Source organism: Puma concolor, chromosome A3 (assembly GCF_028749965.1).
Source record: "Puma concolor isolate L17-30 chromosome A3, mPumCon1.1.hap2, whole genome shotgun sequence".
Lineage (NCBI taxonomy): Eukaryota > Metazoa > Chordata > Mammalia > Carnivora > Felidae > Puma > Puma concolor.
The window spans coordinates 50,156,607-50,180,476 of record NC_141669.1 but is presented as its reverse complement, the minus strand read 5'-3'; the positions used below and the strand labels follow the sequence as shown (position 1 = coordinate 50,180,476).

Genomic DNA, 23,870 nt, shown 5'->3' with positions numbered 1-23,870 from the left:
AGGAGAAGCTCCTTGACAGGAGGTGACAGGGCAGTGATGGCTATGGCGGTGCAGACTCCGCAGGGCAATGAGTGCAGGACTGACCAAGTGCTGACTATCTTCCCAGGGCTCCAATCTCCAAGAGAGGTAAAACATCACTAGAACTATAATGAGGATAGAATTTATTTCCCAGAACTGTTCTCAGGGAAAGCAGTGATGACATTCATTCATTCATCCTTTCATTTATTTAATCCATCATTCCAATAATTATTTATTTAGTGCCTTCTAGGATCTGGGCACTAATTTTGTCAACAATGAAAGAGACAAAGTCTCTGCTTTCATTGCTTACATTCTAGTGGGAACAAACAATAAACAAACAACACACAAATGATTGAAACAGAAAACAACAGATAATGATAGACGGTATGAAAAAAAATAAAAGCATGAGAAGGGTATGGTGTGTGTGTGTGTGTGTGTGTGTGTGTGTGTGTGTGTGTGTGTGTGAATATTTAGTTTGGCTGGACAGGTAAGTATTCTCTAAGAAGGTGACAGTTGAACAGAGACTTGAACCAAGTGAGAGTGAGTCTTGCTATCCCTGCTATTGGAGGAATAGCAAGAAGGCTAAAGCAGAATAAGGGAGAAGTGAGGCCTGGCTGATAAGCTGCTGGGGTGAAGGATGAGGACTCCAGAGGCACATGCGCAGGTAACAAGAGGTAGGCACTACAGTAGCTTCTAAGAAGGGTATTTTCCATTATTGCGAGGCTTAGGTTTTGCTTAGGGAAATGTGCAAGATTGGGACAGAGCACAGCCAGCACTTCTTTCCTTTCTCTTTCTCTTTGTAGCCTTTGGCTCCTAAACAATTGTTGAATTAGTATTTTAGAAATATTTGTCTGCAGGTGTACAAAACTATTAGCTTGCATGGAACGCCCACATGTCTCTGCTCAGCCATCCCACACAGACTTTCCTGTTCTGTGGTGGTAGTGAGTGGTGGTGGAAGGAGAGGAAAGGAATCTGGGAATCCCAGGAGCAGAGCTCAAGCAGAGACCCCTCAGCCTGAAGTGGACATGCCTCTTTCCCAGCCTAGCTGGCTACCCAGGAAGTTCTATGGTAGACAGTCAAGCTGATATAGCCTGAGGTGGGCTAAAAAAAGACTCAACTAAAGAATAAAATCATCATGAAATGATTTACGGTGGATGTTCTACATTGTGAGTAATAAACTCAGGAACTACGGGCCTCCCTAGCTCTGAAATAGATCCCAACCTAATTTCAAAGTAAGCAGATGAATTAGGAAAAGAAAATGTTTCCAGAGCAATTACATTGGCCGGGAGATTTTAGAATCTCTTTTTCTTAGGCTTATGTATTTGTAAGGGGGGCAGAAGGCTATGACTGATGGTGGGGACTGCCCCATGGGCAATGCACCCCTAATCCCACCTCTGGAGCCACAGGAACAACCCTGGTTACAAGGAGCTGATGGTATTCCCTGCTAGTCATCCTGTTTTGAGTCGTGTAAGGCACCCTGCTCTGGGCAGCCCAACCCCAGAGGAGATCCTGCAGATGCAGGAAAGGAGGGTCTGGGTTAGTGAAGGGTGTGTGTATGCCTGAGGGCACCAGATTCAGCACCTTATCCACCTCGGTACCCCCAGCACTAGCACAGTGTCTGGCATACAACAGGAGCTCAATAAATGCTGCACTGCACAGGATAAACTAGTTCTGGCCAGCCTGTTGCTTACTTTGTGATCTTAGACTAGTCTCTCATCACTCTAAGCTCAATTTCTCCATCTGTAAAGTGGGAATGATAGTGATACCTAGGCTTGGCATTCATTTGGATATAAAAAAAATGTTGATACCTGAAAGCACTCCGTAGACTTTAAGGCATCATGCAACTATAAGGGATGGAAGATTAAATGTTATTTCTTTATTTTGAGAGACAGTGTGCACACAAGCAGGGCAGCGGCAAAGGGGGAGAGAGAGAGAATCCCAAGAAGACTCCACGCTCAGCACGGAGCCTGACTCGGGGCTCAATCTCATAAGACTATGAGATCATGACTGTGAGATCATGACCTGAGCTGAAATCAAGAGTCGGCTGCTTAACTGACTGAGCCACCCAGCCGTCCCTAAGGTATGAAAGATTAGAAAACTGCCTTCTAGCTGTCTGTATGTGAACATTTTAGTCACTAAAATCCAGTACCCTTTCTTTCTCTTTCTTTCTTCCTTCCTTCTTTTTTCTTTTCTTTCTTTCTTCCTTTCTTTCTTTCATGTGTGTGACATTTTTCTCTTCAATAAAGTATACAAGTTGTAAGAAAACATATTTCATTTATGGGCCTTAATATTTCTATTTTCATTTTACTAAAAAAAAAAAAAAAATACAACCCACATGCAAAAGAGGTTGGTTGCTCCTGACTGAGATACCAAAGTCTAAAGCATAGTTTAACTTGGAAAATACTAGACTTAGACAGTATTTAAAGAGTCTTTTTTTCCTGCACAAACATATTTACATAGTCTATAAACAAAAAAGCCTTTAATGTAAATTGCAACGCAAATCTGAAAAGGTGACTAGGAGAAAGTGTTTTCATAGGCACTGTGGTGAGGGAGAACAGGAAAGCAGGTTATTTAAGAGGTTTGAATGGGGGCGCCTGGGTGGCTCAGTGGGTTGAGCGTCTGACTCTTGATATCGGCTCAGGTCATGATCCCACATGACCTCTCTCTCTTTCTCCCTCAGTCCCTCTCCTCTGCTCACACACTCTCTCTCTCTCTCAAATTAAAAAAAAAAAAATAGAATAGTTAAAAAAAGAGGTTTGAATGAAGAGGATGTGGGGCTGGGAAGGCACTAAATATATTAGCATGGCCCCAAGAACTAGCCCAAAGAGCTTTGTCTCTGTAATGCCCAATGGAGCCAAAGTAAGGATTTACTCTGAAATGAAAACAAAAGTAAGAGGAACCAAGAAAGAATATAAAACTTACTGGAGAGCTTGGTAGAAGAAGAAACAGTTTTAAAAAGACACAGAGATCCATCTGGGTGCCTGGGTGGCTCAGTTGATTAATTGTCTGATTTTGGCCTAGGTCATGATTTTGCTGCTCACAAGTTCGAGACCCGTGTCAGAGCCTGGAGCCTGTTTCAGATTCTGTGTCTCCCTCTCTCTCTGCCCCTCCCCCACTTGTGCTCTGTCTCTGTCTCTCTCTCTCAAAAAAAATAAATATTAAAAAAATTTATATGCAAAAAAAGACACAGAGACCCAAAAAGTCATAAAACATATCTAAACAGACTGTGTGACAGCTTTGCGATCCTGTATATATGTATGGATTTTTGTGCTATTGGAAGTGTACATCTTCAGGGTATTGTATTTCTAGAAATGGGAGCGGTGAGTAAATGCACATGCCCCAAAACTGAATAATCCAATTATACAGTGGGCAGAAGACATGAATAGACATTTTTCCAAAGAAGACATACACATGGCCAACAGACGCATGAAAAGATGCTCGACATCACTTATCATCAGGGACATGCAAATCAAACGTACAATAAGATATCATCTCACACCTGTCAGAATGGCTAAAATCAACAACACAGGAAACAATAGGTGTTGTTGAGGATGTGGGGAAAGAGGAATCTTCATGCACCATTGGTAGAAATACAAACTGGTGCAGCCACTCTGGAAAGCAGAATGGAGGTTTCTCAAAAAGTTAAAAATAGAACTAAACCTTATGATCCAGCAACTGTATTACTAGGTACTTATCCAAAGAATACAAAATACTAATTCAAAGGGATATGTTCACCCTGATGTTTATAGCATCATTATCTACAATAGCCAAGTTATGGATACAGTCCAAAGGTCCATCAACTGATGAATAGATAAAGAAGATGGGCTATATATAAAAAATGGAATATTACTCAGACATCAAAAAGAATGAAATCTTGCCATTTGCAATGATGTGGATGGAGCTAGACAGTATTATGCTAAGTGAAATAAATCAGTCAGAGAAAGACAAATACCATATGATTTCACTCATATGTGTAATTTAAGAAACAAAACAAACAAGCATAGGGTAAAAAAAGAGAGAGGCAAACCAAGAAACAGACTCTAAACTATAGAGAACAAACTGATGGTTACTGGAGAGGAGATGGGTGGGGGGATGGGTTAAATAGGTGATGAGGTTTAAGGAGTGCACTTGTGATGAGCAGCGGATGATGTATGAAGTGTTGAGTCATTAAATTGTACACCTGAAACTAATATTACACTGTGTGTTAACTAACTGGAATTTAAATAAAAACTTAAAAAGAGACTAAAATTTTAAAAATTTCAATAAATGAATCCACAGCAACAAAAAAATGCAAACAAAAGTTAATGCACATATCATTTTGTTAGATATTGCCAAATACCTCTCCAAAAGGGTTGTGCCACTGTGCATTCTACCAGCAATGTATGGATGGGTAGCCTCACCAACAGAATGTGTTCTCATACTTTTTTTAAACAGGTGGGAAGTAGTATGTCAGTGTGATCTTAATTTTCATTTTTCTAACTATGAGTGATGTTGAAAATATTTTCATGTTTAAGGGCCATTTTGAAATATCTTTTGAATTATCTGCTCATGTCTTTTGTCCATTTTTTCTGTAGGGTTTTTGTCTTTTTTTCCTCTAAGTTTTTAAGTGTTCTTTTTATATTAGAGATATTAGTTCTTCCTCTCTACACCCCGCCCCTCCCCCCCGATTCAAATTGCAAATACTTTGACCTAGTTTTTAAGTTGTCTTTTGACTTTGCTTCTGGTGGCTTTTGCCATGCCATATTTTTATTTTGCTATATTTTTGTTTTTATACAGTTAATTTTTATGTAGTTAAAAAAATACTATACCTGGATTTTGAGTCATAGGTAGAGAAACTTTCCCTATTCTAAGATTATAAAGGAATATATCAGTGTTTCCTTTTACTACTATTTAAATATCATTCTTTACATTTAGGTCCCTGGTCCACTTGGAATACTTTCTAGATGGTTAGCCAGTTGCCCCAGCACCACTTCTGGAACAAGTCCATTTTTGCTCTTGTAATTTGAGAGGCTGCCTTTATCTTATACTATATTTACATCTGTACTTGGGTCTATTTCTGTCCCCAATTAATCCTTGTATTATGCTAACTAATGCTCCAGTGCTAGGTATATGATGGGGCCAATTTCAGGTGGGAAAGTGGCCAGATTGTCCAAGGCTGGGTGGAAATAAGAAAGGTCATTTGCCAAGTAAAGCTGGGGTAGTATGTGCATCTGTAGGTGCTAAAGGATGAGAAGGAGAAAGGAGGTGGAGAGATGAGTTGGGATTTAATCAGAAGAACTTCTTTTAAGTTATAGTCTCATAAAGACAGAGAGAAATGATGGAGCACTTGAGCTTACTGAAGTGAATGGAAGATAGAAGAGGAGGTAAAAAGAAAGAACCAAACTGATCAACAGTGAATAGTGACTTCCCGACTGGTTGGGTTCTAATACCTTACAAACTGATTTTCTTCTAAATAACAGCTATAAACTCTAGATATAGATTATATACACACACATTTTTATATACACATATATATACATTCACACACACGCACACGTGTGTGTGTGTAGTAAAAAACTAACAGCTGAGGGCTGTGGAGATTGAACAAAAGCATATTTCAGAGAGGAATTGAAACTTGGGAGTAAGTGACCAGCAAAGAATGGGTTCCCCTGAGGGTGACCTCAGTGTTACCTTAGCATAGTAGCTAAAACCTTAATAGAAAGGCCTCTGTCTTTCACTGGCCTTACCAGGGGAAGGAGCCTGGGGCAAACAGAGATTCCAGAAAGTGAGGAAAAATCCAAGAAAGGAGGGAGCCAGAGAACCCAAAATTGTGTGTTTAAAACTCAGTCCAGGCATCTTGCTGACCCTTGCACTACACATGTATGGGGCAAACTGAAAGCAGCTCATAGTTTAGTGTTAATGCAAATGATATCTGAGTCCCTGACTACTGCAAGCCATGACAGATTACAGTTTGAATCTAACAAAGTTAATTATCTACCAAAACAATTACTTTTCAGAGTTATATAGTAGAATCCAGAGTCCCTATAACAACATTCACAAAATACAACCCAAATGTTTTTGGCATACGAAGAGTCAGAAAATGTGACCCGGTTTCAAAGGAAAATACAATCAACAGAAGCAAACACTGAGATGAGAAAGCTATCAGATTTTTTTTTTTAAATTTTTTTTTTTCAACGTTTATTTATTTTTTTGGGGGGGGACAGAGAGAGACAGAGCATGAACGGGGGAGGGGCAGAGAGAGAGGGAGACACAGAATCGGAAACAGGTTCCAGGCTCTGAGCCATCAGCCCAGAGCCTGACGCAGGGCTCGAACTCACGGACCGCGAGATCGTGACCTGGCCGAAGTCGGACGCTTAACCGACTGCGCCACCCAGGCGCCCCACTATCAGATTTATCAAAGACTTTAAAGCAGCATAATTATATAATTATATACATAAATTATAATTATGCTAAATGAGTGGAAAATATATTCATAATAAATGCAAAGATAGGAAATATCAACAGGGAAATAGAAAATATAAAAAAGAATAATATAAAAATTTTAGAACTGAAAAATACAATATTGAATAAAAAAATTCACTGCATGGGCTTAAGAGCAGAGTGGAGATGAGAGATGAGAGGCCGTGAACTTAAAGATAGGTCAATGGAGATAATCTGAAAAAGAGAAAGAAAAAAGTTTGAACAAAACAAAACCAACCACAGAGGCTTGGAAAACTGTAAAGCAATTTTAAAATGTTTAACACGTGGGTAATTGGAGTCCCAGAAAAAGAGACAAAGGGGAATGAGATGGTAAATATACCTGAAGAGATGATGGCAGAAAATTTCCCACATTGAGTCAAGGATATAAATTTATATATAGGTTGTGATACTGTAACTTATAATAAGAAAGATATATTTGGTCTTTGTCCTGTTTCTGGCACAGAGCTCCTAAACTCTTTGGAATTTCCTAAGTGATGACAGCAATAAAGGTATCTTTTGTTGTATTAATGAGGCAACTTTTGGAAAGCACCTAAGGATGGGGTCCAGTTGCCAGAGGAGTCAATCATGTGATTAAGCGGTTGGAACTTTCAGTTCCACATAGTGGCCTCTGGGGAGGGGAAAGGGACCTGGAAGTTGAATCAATTACCAACGACCAACGATTTAATCACTTGTGCCTATACAATGAATTCCCCATAAAACCCCCTAAAAGGACATGGTTCAGAGAGCTTCTGGGTTAATGAACACGAGGAGATTTGGGGAGAGTGGGGTACTGGGAGAGGGCATGGAAGCTCTGATTCTCTTTTCACACACTTTGTTCTATGCATTTCTTTTATTGGGCTGTTCCTGAGTTCTACCCTTTTATAATAAAATGGTAATCTAGTAAATAAAATGTTTCTCTGAGTTCTATGAGCCACTCTAGCAAACTAATCAAATCCAAGGAGGTGGTCATTGGAACCTCTGATTTATAGCTGATCAGTCAGAAGCACAGGTGACAACCTGGACTTGTAAGCGGTATCTGGTGTGTGCATGTGCATGTGTGCACATGTGTGCAGGTGCGAAATTATTGTGGGACAGAGCCCTTAATTTGTGGATCTGATGCTATCTCTGGATAGTCCTAGAGTTGAGTTAAGCTGTAGGACACCCAGCTGGTGTAGGAGAACTGCTTTTGTGGGAAATTGCCCCCACACATTGGAATTGGGCACAGAATGACTATAGATTCAAGCAGCTCAGTGAACCCTAAATAAGAAATCTGTGCCTGGTCACATCATTGTAAAACAAACATAAAGAGAAAATTCTTGAAAGCTGCCAGATAAATGATCCTTTATATACAGAGGAAGGTGATTTAATGACTGAGACTTTTAATCAGAAACCAGGGAAGGCCAAAAGACAGTGGAATGACATTTTTAACGTGCTGAAAGAAAAAATAACCTGTCAACCCATAATTCTATATACAAGAAAATACTCTTAAAGAATAAAGGTGAAATATGCACTTTCAGATAAATAACAAACTAAGAGAATGTGTCACCATCAGAACTAGCTACAAGAAATATTAAAATTCTTTGACCTTTAGGACATGATATCCAAAGGAAACTTGGATCTTCAGGAATGAATGAAGAACACTGGAAAAGGTAACATAAAAGACTTTTTTCTCTTAGTTTCTTTAGAATACACATGATTGTTTAAAGCAAAATTTATGATACTGTCTTGTGTAATTTATAATGTATACGTAATACACATGACAACTACAACATAAAAGACAGTGTCTGTGTGTCTATATAGTTGCAAGGTTTCTGTATTTTACATGAAATGGTACTATATTAATTCTAAGCAGGCTGCAGAAAAGTTTAAAAATATCCTTTAATCCCTGTAATATTTCTACATTTTATGTAAAGCATCACAATTATTTTATTTTATTATTAATTTTTTTTAACATTTTATTTATTTTTGAGGGGGAGAGAGAGCGTGAACAGGGGAGGGACAGAGAGAGAGGGAGACACAGAATCTGAAGACAGCCTTCAGGCTCTGAGCTAGCTGTCAGCATAGAGCCCAACGTGGGGCTCGAACTCACAAACCATGAGATCATGACCTGAGCTGAAGTCAGACACTTAACCAATTGAGCCACCCAGGTGCCCCTATTTTATTATTTTTTTAAGTGACCTCTACACCCAGCATGGGGCTCAAACTCACAACCCTGAGATCAAGAGTCACATGCTCCACTGCCTGAGTCAGTCAGGGACCCCTTAAGTATCGTAATCTTGAGGCTTCTATGTTTTACGTGAAATGGACTCTGAGTAGACTGTGACAAGTTAAGGATATATAACATAATCCCTAGAGCAGCCACTAAAAAGTAATGCACGGAAGGATAGTTAAATGACAACAGATAAAATAGAATTCTAAAAGTAATAATCTACACTTGATCTTAGCTAAAAGGCTGAGAAGGCTAAAGGCTGAGCTTTAGGCTCAGCTACAAGGCTGAGATTTTTTTAATCTAAAAAAAGCGGGAAAGCAGGGGAAAGGTGAAGAAAACCCTGAGAAGACAAACAAAAAATAAAACAGTATACCTAAATGCAACCATATCAATACTTAGGGTAAATGTTAATGGAGTATATAGTCCAAATAAAAGGCCGAGATTAGCAGAATGGATAAAAAGCAAAACCCAATTACATACTGTCAATAAGAGATAAACTTTAAGTATAGAGACACAAATGGGTTGAAACAAATGGATGAAAAAAGATGAACCATAAACACAGTAAGACCTAAGAAAAATAAAAACATATCCATACAAAGATTTGTTTATGGATATTTGCAACAGCTTTAGTCCCAACAGTCAAAAACTGAAACAGCAAAAATGCCCATTACCAGGTGAATGGTTAAACAAAATGCGGCATATTCGTACAATATACTACTAGTCAGCAATAAAAAGAAACTACTGGTATAAACAACAACATGGATTAGTCTCAAAATCTGAAAGAAAGAAGTCAGACATAAAAGTATGTACTGTATGATTCTATTTGTATAGAATGCAAACTAATCTATAGACAAAAAGCACATCAGTGGTATATTCTACGGAAATGAGGGAGGAAAGGAGTGTAAAGGGGCATAAGGAATCTTTTAGGCATGATAGATATATTCTGTATTTCAATTGGGGTGATGATTTGTGGGCATATACAACTGTCAAAACTCACTGAACTGTACACTTTGAATGCATACAATGTACAATGTGTAAATTATTCCCTTATAAACTTGGTGAGGAAAATTTTTTTAGATTTTTATTTTCAAATAACTTTAGATTTTCTGAACTCTAAAAAAAATTCTTTAATTCAATTTAAAAAAAGGGAAGAACTGACATTTTCTGAGACCATGGCTCCCATTAATGAAATAAGCAGATGTCTCTCTGTGTTAAAAATCTTTAGGTAATGAATACAATAATGGTTCTAATTTAGTCTTAACACACAGGGAAATGACTTTAATGTGGTTATCAAAGACAGACTTGATGAAGAGCTGCATTTTCTGGTCCATTTTCCAAGATGCTGAAAGGGGAAAACAATCCATATGTGGAGTTTGACAACTGCACTGAAGCATGAAGCATAAGATTGGCTTTTTTTGTTTTTACTTTTTTTCTGGAATCCTTTAGGTAGCAATGAATCTTTATCTTCTGTTTGGGTTGTTAACATTTGGTGTTTCCTGAGAACACATATGGATAAAATACCTTTCCAAAAGAGCTGACATTGATCCCTAGCAAAGTCTAGAGGAAATATTAACCAGATGGTTTGTGAGCATTTAGAAAGGGAACCTGATATCCTCGTGTACAAGGCTGAGAAATATAGGCTGGCTGACAGCATCATTAGGTTGATTTGTAACTGACTGAAAGACTAACATACCCAAGCGAGTGCACTGCTGTCAATCTGGACAGACACCTTCTTGATGCCAAAGTGCATTGATCATACTAGACATTTAAATTTTGGCATATTTATTACTTAGCCATTCTTTAGAAAGCTATTATAAGATTTTTACTATATGCAAATGAACATATGCAACACATATTTAAGCTACAAGCATAACGGCACAAGGAATACTCATGAATCCTTGTTCTACTTAAGATGTAGAACATCAACACTACTACCAAGATATCTGCATGCTTTTTTCTGATCTCCTCCAAGGGACACCTTGCCACACTGAATTTTGTTTATCATTCCTTTCCTTTTAAAAGTACTTTTATTGTTTTAAACAAATACTTTATTACTTAATTTTGATCGAGCTTTATAAAGAGGTAAATCTTTGTTATTTGTTTTCTCAATATTGAGAAGATTCATCCACATTGTATGTAGCTGTGGTTCATTCATTTTCATAACTGTATGATATTCCATTTTGTGAATATACCTTGTAATTATTCATTCCTCATTCAACGGACATTTGAGTGGCTTCTACTTTGGGGGCTTTTTGAATAATGTCAATATTCACATTCCTGTATGTGTACAAATGGTACACATTTGTAGAAATTTTTGGAGATATTCTTCTAGGAACAGAATTGCTGGATTATAGGATATTGTGAATGTTACTTTACAACAGAATGACAAGCTGTGTACCAATTTACACTCTATCAGTGTATGAGAGTTTCTACTGCTCTGCTATTGTCAACACTATAGTGAGACTTCTTAATTTTTTGCAAACTAGTGAGCATAAAATGGTATATCATTTCAATTTGTATTTTGCTGCTTACTAATGACGGTAAGAAATTTTTTTATGTTAATTTGCCACCAACTTTTTCTTCTCTGTAAAATGCCTGTTCAGATCTTTTGCTCATTTCAAATATGGATTTTTTTTTAAAAGTTCTTTATTTTGTGGCATCTGGGTAGCTCAGTCACTTAAGCTCCGACTTCAGCTCAGGTCATGATCTCACAGCTTTGTGGGTTTGAGATCTGCACCATACTCTGTAGTAACAGCTCAGAGCCTGGAACCTGCTTCTGATTCAGTGTCTCTGTCTCTCTCTGCCCCTCCCCTGCTAGCATTCTTTCTCTCTCTCTCTCAAAAATAAATAAACATTAAAAAAATAGTTTAAGAAGTTCTTTGTTCTGTATACCAACTCTTTGTCATATGAGTTAGAAATATAATTTATCTTATCACTTAATACATGGTGTCTTTTGAGACTGGGGGGTGTTTTCTTGTTTCTTTTCCCCTCTCTCCCTCCCTCACTCTGCTCCTCCTTCCTCCTTTTTTTCCTTCCTTCTTTCACTTCTTGAAGAGTTTGTGTAAGATTTGACTGATCTGTTCCTTGAAAGCTTGATATAACTTAACTGTAAAGCTATCTAAATTGGTACATTATGGAAACCATTCCGATTTTTTATTTGTGAGTCAAATTTGTTACCTTTTTAGGAATGTGTCCATTTTTGTGTAAATGTTTGAATTCATAGTTCTATCTCCAGTTATGTTCCCTTTTCTGAATCCTAACATAGTTTCTTGTGTCTCTTTCCTTCTTTCTCTTTTTCCTTTCTTTATTAGTTTCACCAGAGGATTCTCTGTTTATCAGTTTTTTCAAAGAGCCAACTTTTGAATTGTTGATTATTTCCATTGCTCTTTTCAACTAAGGCAGGAAAGAGAATGGTTTAAGTATGTGAGATTTGGAGTCGAACTGCTTAGACTTGAATCCCTGCTCTATCTCTTAACTAAGAAACCTAGGGAAAGTTAATCTGTACAAGAAACTGTCTTAGTTTCTTCATTTATATCCATGAGGATTAATAAGATAATATGTGGAAACTATTTAGAACAGAAAGTATTTGGACAGTAAGTGCTTAATAAAATGTTGCTATTATTATGGTCAAAAAGCAGAAGTTAGAGATCCATAAACAGAGTTAGGTTAAGAGAATGTGGCTTTTAGTTCATGTATCTTTTCCTTGAGGCTCAGAACTTACTTAAAAATGAGACAAGCTAGTAGCATTATTTCCTCCATTGACGGCTGTTTTATGGGATTATCTTTGGCTGTTGGAATTGGTAGGCTTTCTTAGACCCTAAATTTATGATCAAGATTCAGTATGAGGGATCTGCTCTAATGGGCAGGGTTGGCTTATATGCAAAGAGGGCATATAAAGATAAAAAAAGTCTGCTAGCTTCCCCTGTGAGAGGTATACCTCCTCATATCCCTATTTCATAAGTCAACACTTCTTAGTCCTCTTTTGAGAGCAAAAGAGGAACAAAATGGATAAACAGAAAAGAAAGGCAACAAAAACTGTTGGAAGCGTTTTATGATATTTTGTTACATACAAACAAAACACCACATACATGAATTGTAACAATGTAACCTAGGGGCACCTGGCTGGCTTAGTCAGCAAAGCATGTGACTCTTTACCTCAGGGCCCTGAGTTTAAGCCCCACACTGGGCTGGGCCCTGGAACCTACTTAAAAAAAACAAACAAACACAAAAATATCAATTACTGAGAAACAATGTGCAAAAATAAAATCAGTGTAATGAGGTAGTGGGATTATGAATGGTTTTAAATTTAACAATTATTTTATGATCATATCTTCTTTTTCAATAAAAAAAATTTTAGAGCTTGAAATATTCTCAGTAAAAAGGCATATACAAAAAGGTTCTATTACTACTATTAATATCAACAGATAACATTTATTTACTGCTCACATGTGTCAGGCACTGTTCTATGTGCTTTATATACAAGGTGTATTTAATCCTCATATAAACCCTATGAGGCAGTTATTCTTATTAGCCCTATTTTGTAAATGAAAAAATTGTGGAATAAAAAGTTTAAATAACTTGTTGAAGTCACACAGTTCTTCAGTAAAATGTAAAAATCCAATCGGATAGTTAAATAAATAGTGATGAATTTATATAGTAAAATGCCTCACAGCTATTAAAAAGAAATGTGTTAGATCTCTATGTGCCAATATGGAGAAAATTACTGGATAATTAGAGAAATGAAAAAATAAAAATGCAGACAGAATATAGGTACATTTTTAGGAAAGTATTAATAAAAATAATAATGTTACATTTATGTCCATGTCCATATGTGTAAGGAGAATGATTCAGCAGAATGTGCCCTACATAGCTGATGGTGGTTATCTCTGGAGAGAGCAGAATTTTGGGTCATTCTGAACCATCTATATTATATTCCTGCAATGTTTAAATTTGTACAACTTGTAATAAAAAAAAAATGTTAAAATGACCAGATAAAAGCTACCACAAAGAGAGCTGGGCTGGATCTTCAGCTACATTTTAAAACAAAGAAAAAATGAACAAGTTAGACCAAGCAAGAACAGCTGAAACGAATTACCACTTATGTGGCTGCAAGAAAATATATAATAGGCTCTATAGTCTGAACATTAAAAGAACACCTTAACTGATACAAATGTGATTTAATCTTTTCCTTTTAGATTTTATTAAAAACCATTCTAAAATGTGAGTCTAGGGGCGCCTAGGTGGCTCAGTCGGTTAAGTATCCGACTTTGGCCCAAGTCATGATCTCGCTGTGCTGACAGCTCAGAGCCTGGAGCCTGCTTTGGATTCTGTGTCTCCTTCTCTCTGCCCCTCCCCCATTCCTGTGCTGTCTCTCTCTCAAAACTGAATAAACATTAAAAAATTTTTTTAATAAAGTTTTAAAATGTGAGTCTACTTTCTTCATTTCTTTTTTTTAACGTTTATTCAGTTTTGAGAGAGAGAGTGAGAGAGAGAGCGCAAGTGAGCACGAGCTGGGGAGGGGCAGAGAGAGAGGGGAACAGAGGATCTGAAGCAAGTTCCATGCTGAAAGCAGAGCCCAATGTGGGGCTCGAACTCATGGATCAGGAGACCATGACCTGAACCGAAGTCGGACACTAGACCAACTGAGTCTGGGTGACTCAGACCCCTACTTTCTTAATCTCTAAATTCATTGTTATTTTGATGATTCTGGACCTTGCAGTCTCTGAGTCATCTTTACAATTAGTTTTCACTGTGCAGGACTGCATTAAAGGAGGCAGAATTTAGACCAATTGAAGGACATATTCTCATAGTTACTTTTTAAACAAATCTGCAATATCAACATTTCTCTGTAACCTGTCTCCTTCTCCAAAAGTGGAGTAGAGACACTTTTTATTTAATTGATGATCATCATTACCAGAGTTAAAAAAATATATAAACAGACTTAAGAAGTATTTTAATTAATTCATGATATTCATGGGCTACAAGGGAAGCTATGAGTGTTTAAGATATGAACCTAACTATTTGAGTTGATGTCAGAGAGGGTGACTATCACCTGTCCCAAATCATTTTTCCCCCAATCATTCACTTATTTTTTCAAGAAACATTTATTGAGGATCTTCTATGTGCCAGGCAGAATGATACATGGTGATATAAAGATGCATCAGACACAGTCTTATCCTCAGGTACCTTACAGTCCACTTGGGACCTGGCCATTAAAAACAAATCTCAGAAATATTAAACCACCCATGTGCAAAAATTTTCAAAAATATTAACAAGACTAGCTAACTTTTACTGAACATTTATTATACATTAAGTAATTAACACACATGATGTCATTTAATCCCCAGAACTACTGCATAGGGCAGGAATTAATAACTAAGGCTTAGACACTAAGTACCTTGCCCAAAGTTGCATAGCTAGTGAGTGACAGAACTGTAATTAAGACTCAAGCAACCTTATTCCAGAGCATTCATCCTTTTGAGAATAAGAGAAGTTGCTTTTGCTAATTCCTCCATAAGGACACCAATATGAGATAAACATCAATGGAATAAAAAGGATTAATTATGAAGAAAGTAGAGGCACACTGGGAAGATTTCAAACTATGAACCGTACATACACTTAACCCATGAAGAGGAATTACAAGTAATTTATGGAATGATGTATTATTTATAAGCAAATAGGAAGTTACTGGAAGAATCATCAGCAGTGACACAAAGCAGAAAGCGTCTTTCCTAAATGTAAAAGCTCTTCTATACAGCTCTGCTCCCTAACTATTCTAAATAAAGGCACCATGTGGAGAGTACTCTGAGCTCTGTGCCACTAGAGATACAGTAAATTCTTTCTGGATACAGTCACTGAAGAGAGAAGAGGACATAGTCCATGCCTGATATCCATGGCCAAAGAGAAAGAAAAAGAGCTTCTCTCTCAGATTCAGCTTGAAAACCTACTAGGGAGGAATCTGGTGGCCTAAGGAACTATGATGGCCTGACTTGGGTCATGGTCCTCTCTGAGACCAGGCAGGTAGAGGTGTTACTAGAGAATGGGGATTCAGCAGATGCTCGGCAGACCAAGAACCATCTCCACAGGTATCACTGTCATCAATTCATTCAACAAATACCTCCTATAATCTAGGATATGCTACACACGGGACATAGAAATGAGTAAGGCCAATTCCTAATCCCAGGGCAATTATAGTTTAATGCAAAAAGAAAAGATATGAGGTAGTTTACAGATTAGATGAGAAAACACAATTATCACACAGTAAAACAATGGTGAACAATTCTCCATGGCATATAATTAAGAGCTAAATCATTTGGTACAGACCACAAATGATGTCACTGTTCCAAGGAGAGAAAAATCCATATAGTAATCAGTAGCATGAAGTAGGACTTAAGGGAGGGGGAGGATTTGGCTGGAAGAGATTAAGGGAGGGAACTCAGGAGAGAAGAGGGAATTCAGAGGAAAAGACTACTATGAGTGGAGAGATGGAGAGGGAAACACATTCAGTGAGGAGACTGGCTTGAGAAAAGCAGAGCGTGCCAAGTAGGCGAGAGTTCGTAAACCACACAGCTAAGGCTGGTACCCTCCCTCCTGGACCAGAACAATGTCAATGGCCTCATGATGCTGGAAGGATCCACATGTGTCAGGATTTGAGGGGAAACACACCCTTAGTTACTAACTCTTTGACCTAATTAGCGGGTTATCCAAGTGTGACCAGGAAGAGATCAATGGTGTCAAAACAGTGGGCTCCTCCCATGTGCACAACCTTGGAGAAGGCCAAGGGCCAGAAAGGGCCACTGACGGGTGAACAATAACTTGTGTATTGGTTAAATTAAAACTGGTTAAGAACCTCTTAAACTCCATAATTTGGGAATCTCTACTTGACTTTCTGACTAAAATCTTTTCATAAATTTCTGTTGTCTTAGAATGAAATCTAAATGTCTTCAAATGGCATATATGGCTTTTCTTGATCTAATCCTTGCCTACCTTTACAGACTCACTCTTGCCTCTGCCTGACAGGCTCTAGTCATAGGGAACCATGGGCACTTCCCTGAAAATTGATTTACCTTGCTTTCTCATGCCCCCAGGTCTCCTTTTTGAGTGCCCTTTTCCTTCTTCCTCTGCATGACTAATTCCTACATGTCCTTTAACACTCAGTTTGAATATTTTCTGTTCTGGGAAGTTTAGAATTATTAGTGATTTATGTAGGATTTATTGGCAGGGGCCTGGGCACCAGAGGTTTCTGGGTCAGGGTAGGCAGGCTGGGGACACCAGGATTGGGAAGCTGGCAACTAAGAACCCTATCATGGGGAGGTGGGAAGGATGCAGGAGGCAGGGTGTGTGTGAGCTGAGACTCTAATCCCCTGGCACATCCTCCATTGTTCTGTCAAACTTAACTTATAAAATATAAATCCAAAGATAAAATTATGAAGAAATTCAAGACAGCAACCAAAGAGCATTAAATCCTAAGCATAGGGTCTTTCTGAATGCACGGCCCTGTGTGACTGTGTGCTCATAAACCTATGAAGCCAGCCCTGTGTATAAATCTGTTCATTCAGCATTGGTTATAATAGCAAAGTGTAACAAACCAAATTGTTTGTTAGTAAGTGATTAAACAAACAAACTATGGTCCAACCACACAAAACAAATCATGCAGCCAGTAAAAAATAAGACAGATCTACAGATACTAACACAGATAGCTGTCCAACACACAAAGAAGGCTATAGAATATTACATATAATGGGATCCCACTAGAATAGTAAATACATACTTAATATATATTTAATATGTATAGGTCTATATATACACCTGGAAACACCTGTCTGAACTGTAGTGAAGTCTGTTGGTTTCTTTTCATTGAAGAACAAAAAGACCATGGAAAATAATCTTCCTGACTACTTATTAAAATTCTTTTTACCTTTTCCTTTCATTCTTACCATCGCTGCTAGGCTCTTCAACAGGGGATACTGAGTCCATACACTCTAGGACTCCCTCTGTGATCTCAACCACCTGAAGTCTCCTGACCCTTACTAGGTCTGTATCTTTCAATCCTTCCTCCAATTGTTTGACCACCTCTTTTCCAGGCTGAGAAGTCAGAACAGTAATCTGGAAATAAATTCAAGAATCAATGTATCTACTTTCCCTGATGTACAGACGGAAGGATATAATAGATCACATATGAAGGATAAACACAGCAGAAAACTTTGGCAGTGGCTATTGTCTTTAAGACAAAGAAGAGGGTTTCATGGCAACTTAAGAATCAAATTTCATTTACCAGATTGTGGTGGGAGAGATCTGGTGGGACAAATCCTCACAGGACCCTTCCAAACAGGTGGGACCTACCCCAGAAAGTGACCAGTGAGAAGTCATCCCTGTTTTAGTTTTTTAAAATTGCTGGAAGCACTGGCAGCGTCTCTCATGCTAAAAATGCTTTAATGTTATAAGGTAACAAAGGAAAGAAAATCCTTAAATTCCAATCACTAAGTGTGTATTAAATATCAGAGAGTCTCAAAGCTTCTTTCTCATGGTGGTGCTTCCACACAGACTTCTCTCCTTGTTCAACCTGGATACAGGTAAACTGTTTCTTTTGCTCTCAACTCTAAAATGTACTTACTCTAGATCAGTATAGCTAACCAGAAGGAATATTGAGGTGTTTGTGTATAATCTGAATATTTTATTCCACCTGAATGAATATGCTATATGTTTTCATTAGCAATTTTGTCTTGAATTTAAAAATCTGGAAGGCAAATATTAAATATATACAATTCTCTTTTGTACTTGGACTTTTTTTTTTTGGTGCTTAGACATTTTTAATTAAAGAAGAAGAATGCAGATAAAAGCAGCTATTTTTTAAACTCATCTGTTTGATGCTTGCCATTTTTGGAGACTGAATGTGTTTTTAACTAACAGCACTCACCCACCCAGTGGAGTATTGAGGCATGACTTACTTATATATTTTTAAGATTATCTTAGTCTGCACTATAATTTTAGCAGTCTTTAAATTTGCACATTTGCTAAGTCTAAGAAAATTTATTCAATTATATGCCAAGATTTGACTAACAACAACTGTAAATTCTTTTTTTTTTTTTTTTAAGTAGGCTTCACACCTAGCACAGAGCCCAATGCAGAGCTTGAACTCATGACCCTGGGATCAAGACCTGAGCTGAGAAGAAGAGATGGACACTTAACCCACTGAGCCACCCAAGCATCCCATCAATTGTAAATTCTTAAGGATGCCCAGTAAATATAAATATAGACACTGATCTAGCCAGTTTAGCAATTGCTTCGTAAGTTCCAAAAATCCAGAGGCAGACGGCATATTCAGATTTTATTTTGATTTCAGTTTTCATTATAATTCATGTGAGCCCATATTTTTAGCGTCCCTCTCTATGCCTAGCTCTGTATTAAGAATTGCACGGGCTAGAGGAAAAATGGAACATATCTCTGCCTAGAGGGAGATGAAAATCTAGCCTTGAAAATTACCTTCAAAGTGTATGAAACAGAGAAAAATATAAGGATGACAAATAATGAAGCATCTAGAGGGACTGAAATGGGCTTAGAGTCCTAAGGCCAGGATCTCTTACCTCCAGGGAAGTGTAGCTCAGAGCTGCACCTGTGGCCACGTGTCTGGTGTACTGTTTGAACTGCTGGAGCCCATCCTCTACTGCCAGCTGCAGAGAAGTGCTGTGTGGTCTGAAACAGCCTTCTTTCTGCAACGTGCGGAGTTCTGAGATGCAGGCCTGCAGCCTAGCAAAGTTCCCTTTCACTTGCTGCAGAGAAAAATGAATGAAAGATGCACATCTTTAGTGGCCCAGGTTCCAGATTAATTGGCAGTCTAACTTAATTACTAATTACTCCTCAGGGGTCTCTTCCCTTCCTGAAACCTGCTTATTTGACCAATATCTACTCAGTGCCTACTATGTTCTAGGCACTGCACTAAAATCTTCCATACACCAGAGAAAAGAAAATTTATAGCCAAAGGGCTTTGATTATATGGAGTTACCAGAAACAGGAAAGGAAGTGTTGGAACTCATTCACTCACCCAAAGGAAAGTTTAGTTGTGACTGCTGAGTTTAACTTTGGGGTGGTCTGCAAACTGGAGGCCTAGCAGGGTCACTCTCAAACATTATCTTCATTTCTAGGCACTGGGAGCTTCTCTACTTCCCAGAAATGAGGATTCTGATGTGGTTAATCATTTCAGAACTGATAAGGTCCTACCCAGTCTGCTCCTCAGGATCACTTCAGTAAAGAAGAGGTGCTTGGCTCAGTCTGCAGTCAGCTCAAGGAGCCAACAGGTAAACCTCTTGGTTCTCCTCACCCCCCTTTATAAAAAGTTGCTATCAACTTTTTATATATATATAATATGTAATATAATATATATAATATACAATATTAATATAATTATGTTATAATATAATATATATTATATAGAATATAATTATATAACATATAATTAATATAATACTTATATATATTATTATATAATATAATATATAATATTATTATATATTATATATATTTATATATAATATATATAAATATATATAATATATAATATATTTATATATATTTATATATATTATATAATAATTATATATATTATATAATATTATATATTATACAATATATATTATATATTTAATAATATATAATATATATATTATATATATATAATATATACAATAATATATATAATCTGTTACCTTTCCTAAGGATGTATATACATTTTGAGTAAATGTGGAATGAAAATTTGTAACATTATTTGAATTCCAAGCATCAATAGCAGGTGGGGGTTGGGTGCAGAAAAATGATTACTTGGGATAAGGAAACCTTCCTGACAAAGAGCAGAACTGAGCAATATTTGCAAAATGCACATACAATTTATAAGCATGAGCTGCAATACTGTCAGGGTACAAAGACTGCTTAAGTCAACCCCTCCCTCACTCACTTCCACAGCTGCTTACTTTGTGAATATGCTCCTCTCCCTGAGTTTCTGGGAAAAACACAAGAAACAGGATGAAATGGTTACACAAAAAGAGCTTGCAATTTAGATGGGAAGATAAGAAACCTAGTCAAGAAAGCAATGAGAACAAATGAGACCATAGGTATAGACCAGAGGCCTTCAAGAATTTCTTTTCACGTACCCCCTAAAAGAATCTGATGAATGATTCGTTCATTCATTCATTCATTCCAAGTTTTTACTTAAATTCCAGTTAGTTAACATATAGTGTAATATTAGTTTCAGGAGAACTTAATGATTCGTAACTTACATATAACACCCATACTCATCACAAATACCCTCCTTAATCCCCTTCACCTGTTTAACTCCCCCAACCCCTGCCCACCTCCCCTCCAGCAAGCCTCAGTTTGTTCTCTATGGTTAAAACTCTGTTTTATGGTTTGCCTCTCTCTCTTTTTCCCCACTATGTTCATCTGTTTCGTTTCTTATTTTCCACATATAGGTGAAATCATGGTATTTGTCTTTCTCTGACTGACTTAATTTCACTTAGCATAATAGTCTCTAGCTCCATCCACACTGTTGAAAGTGGCAAGATCTCATCCTTTTTGATGGCTGAGTAATATTCCATTATATATTATATTATATATTATATTATATTATTACATATAAATATATATATATACACACACACCACATATTCTCTCTCCATTCATCAGTTGATGGACATTTGGGCTCTTTCTGTAGTTTGGCTATTATTGATAATGCTGCTATAAACATCAGGGTGCATGCTCCCCTTTGAATCTGCATTTTTGTATCCTTGGGTAAATACCTAGTAGTGCAATTGCTGGATTGTAGTTCTATTTTTAACTTTTTGAGGAAGCTCCATAGTGTTTTCCAGAATGGATGCACCAGTTTGCATTACTACCAACAGTGTAAGAGGGTTTCCCTTTCTCTGCATCCTCACCAACACTTGTTGTTTCCTGTGTCATTCATTTTAGCTATTCTCATTGGTGTGAGGTGATATATCATTGTAGTTTTGATTTGTATTTCCATGATGATGAGTGATGTTGAGCATTTTTTCATGTTCTGTAAGCCACCTGTATGTCTTCTTTGGAAAAATGTTTATTCATGTCTTCTGCCCATTGCTTAATTTTCTGCCCACTGTTTTTTTGGGTGTTGAATTTGTTAATAAGTTCATCATATATTTTGGATACTAACCCTTTATCAGATATGCAATTTGCAAATATCTTCTCCCACTCCAAAGGCTACATTTTAGTTTTGTTGATTGTTTCCTTCACTGTGCAGAAGCTTTTTATTTTGATGACATCCCAGTAGTTTAGTTTTCCTTTTGTTTCCCTTGTTTCAGGAGACACATCCAGTAAGAAATTGTTACAGCCAATGTCAAAGAGGTTACTGCCTGTGTTCTCCTCCAGGATTTTGATGGTTTCCCGTCTCACATTTAGGTCTTTCATCCATTTGAATTTATTTTTGTGTATGGTATAAGAGAGTGGTCCAGTTTCATTCTTTTGCATGTTGCTGGCCAGTTTTCCCAACACCATTTGTTGAAGAGACTATCTTTTTTCCATTGGATATTCTTTCCAACTTTGTCAAAGATTAATTGTCCACATAGTTGTGGGTTCATTTCTGAGTTTTCTATTGTTTCATTGATCCATGTGTTTTTGTGCCAGTACCATACACTGTCTTGATCACTACAAGTTTATAATATAACTTGAAGTCTGGACTTGTAATGCCTCCAGTTTTTTTCTCTTTTTAAAGATTACTTTGGCTATTTGGGATCTTTTGTGGTTCCATACACATTTTAAGACTGTTTGTTCTAGCTCCATGAAAAATACTGGTGGTATTTTGATAGGGATTGCATTAAATATGTAGATTGCTTTGGGTAATATAGGCATTTTAAAATTTGTTTTTCCAATCCATGAGCATGGAATGTCTTTCCATTGTTTCGTGTCATCTTCAATTTTTTTCAACCATGTTTTATAGTTTTCAGAGTACAGGTCTATTTATCTCTTTGGTTAGATTTATTCCTAGGTATCTTATGGTTTTTGGTGTAATTGGGATTGAGTGCACTTGGTTTCAATCAAATGGGATTGATTCCTTGATTTCTCCTTCTGTTGCTTCATTATTTGTATTGAAATGCAATAGATTTTGGTATGTTGAAACTGATATGTTTGATTTTGGTATGTTGTGTCCTGCAACTTTACTAAATTTGTGTATCAGTTCTAGCAGTTTTTTGGTGAGTATTTTAGGTTTTCTATATAAAGTATCATGTCATCTGCAAATAGTGAAAGTTTGATTTACTCCTTGCCAATTTGTATACCTTTTATTTCTTTTTGTTGCCTAAATGCTGAAGCTAGGACTTTCAGAACTATGTTAAATAACAGTGGTGAGAGTGGACATCCCTGTCTTGCTCCTGACCATAAATGAAAAGATCTGTTTTTCCCCATTGAGATTACTAGTTGTGGGCTTTTCATATATGGCCTTTATTATGTTGAGATTTGTTCCCTCTAATCTTACTTTGTTGAGGGTTTTCATCATGGATGGATGTTGTGCTTTGTCAAATGCTTTTTCTGAATCAACTGAAAGGATCATATGATTTTTATCCTTTCTTTTATTAATATGGTGCATCATGTTGATTGATTTACAAATACTGAACCACCCTTGTAGCCCAAGAATAAATCCCACTTGGTCATGGTGAATGATTCTTTAATGTACTGCTGGATTCAATTTGCTAGTTTTTTATTGAGAATTTTTGCATCCATGTTCATGAGGGATACTGGCCTGTAGTTCTCTTTAAAAATTTTTGTTTTTTGGGGGCACCTGGGTGGCTCAGTCAGTTAAGCATCTGACTTTGGCTCAGGTCATGATCTCATGGTCCCTAAGTTCAAGCCCGTGTCGGGCTCTGTGCTGACAGCTTGGAGCCTGGAACCTGCTTCAGATTCTGTATCTCCCTCTCTCTCTACCTCTCCTCTATTTGTGCTCTGTCTCTTGAAAATAAATAAAAACTTAAAAAAATTTTTTTAAGTGTTTATTTTTGAGACAGAGAGCGAGAGAGCGCACACACATGCAACAGGCAAGGGACAGAGAGAGGGAGAGAGATAACCCCTAAGCAGACTCCTTGCTGTCAGCATTGAGCCCAGTGTGGGGCTCAAACTCAGGAACCATGAGATCATGACCTAAGCCAAAATCAAGACTCAGATGCTTAAC

The 23,870-nt window shown here is 37.3% G+C and overlaps 1 protein-coding gene across 1 annotated transcript in view; it reads right to left on the bottom strand.

Moving 5' to 3' along the window:
• The window catches only part of M1AP (meiosis 1 associated protein), a 70,822-nt gene that overhangs the window by 29,074 nt on the left and 17,878 nt on the right, over positions 1-23,870 (bottom strand). Inside the window, exons 3-4 of the mRNA XM_025931967.2 lie at positions 19,270-19,455; positions 17,623-17,791 (exon numbers count right to left, since the gene is read on the bottom strand). Of these exons, the coding sequence (XP_025787752.1) occupies positions 17,623-17,791; positions 19,270-19,455 (355 nt within the window). The remainder of the gene's footprint in view (positions 1-17,622; positions 17,792-19,269; positions 19,456-23,870) is intronic.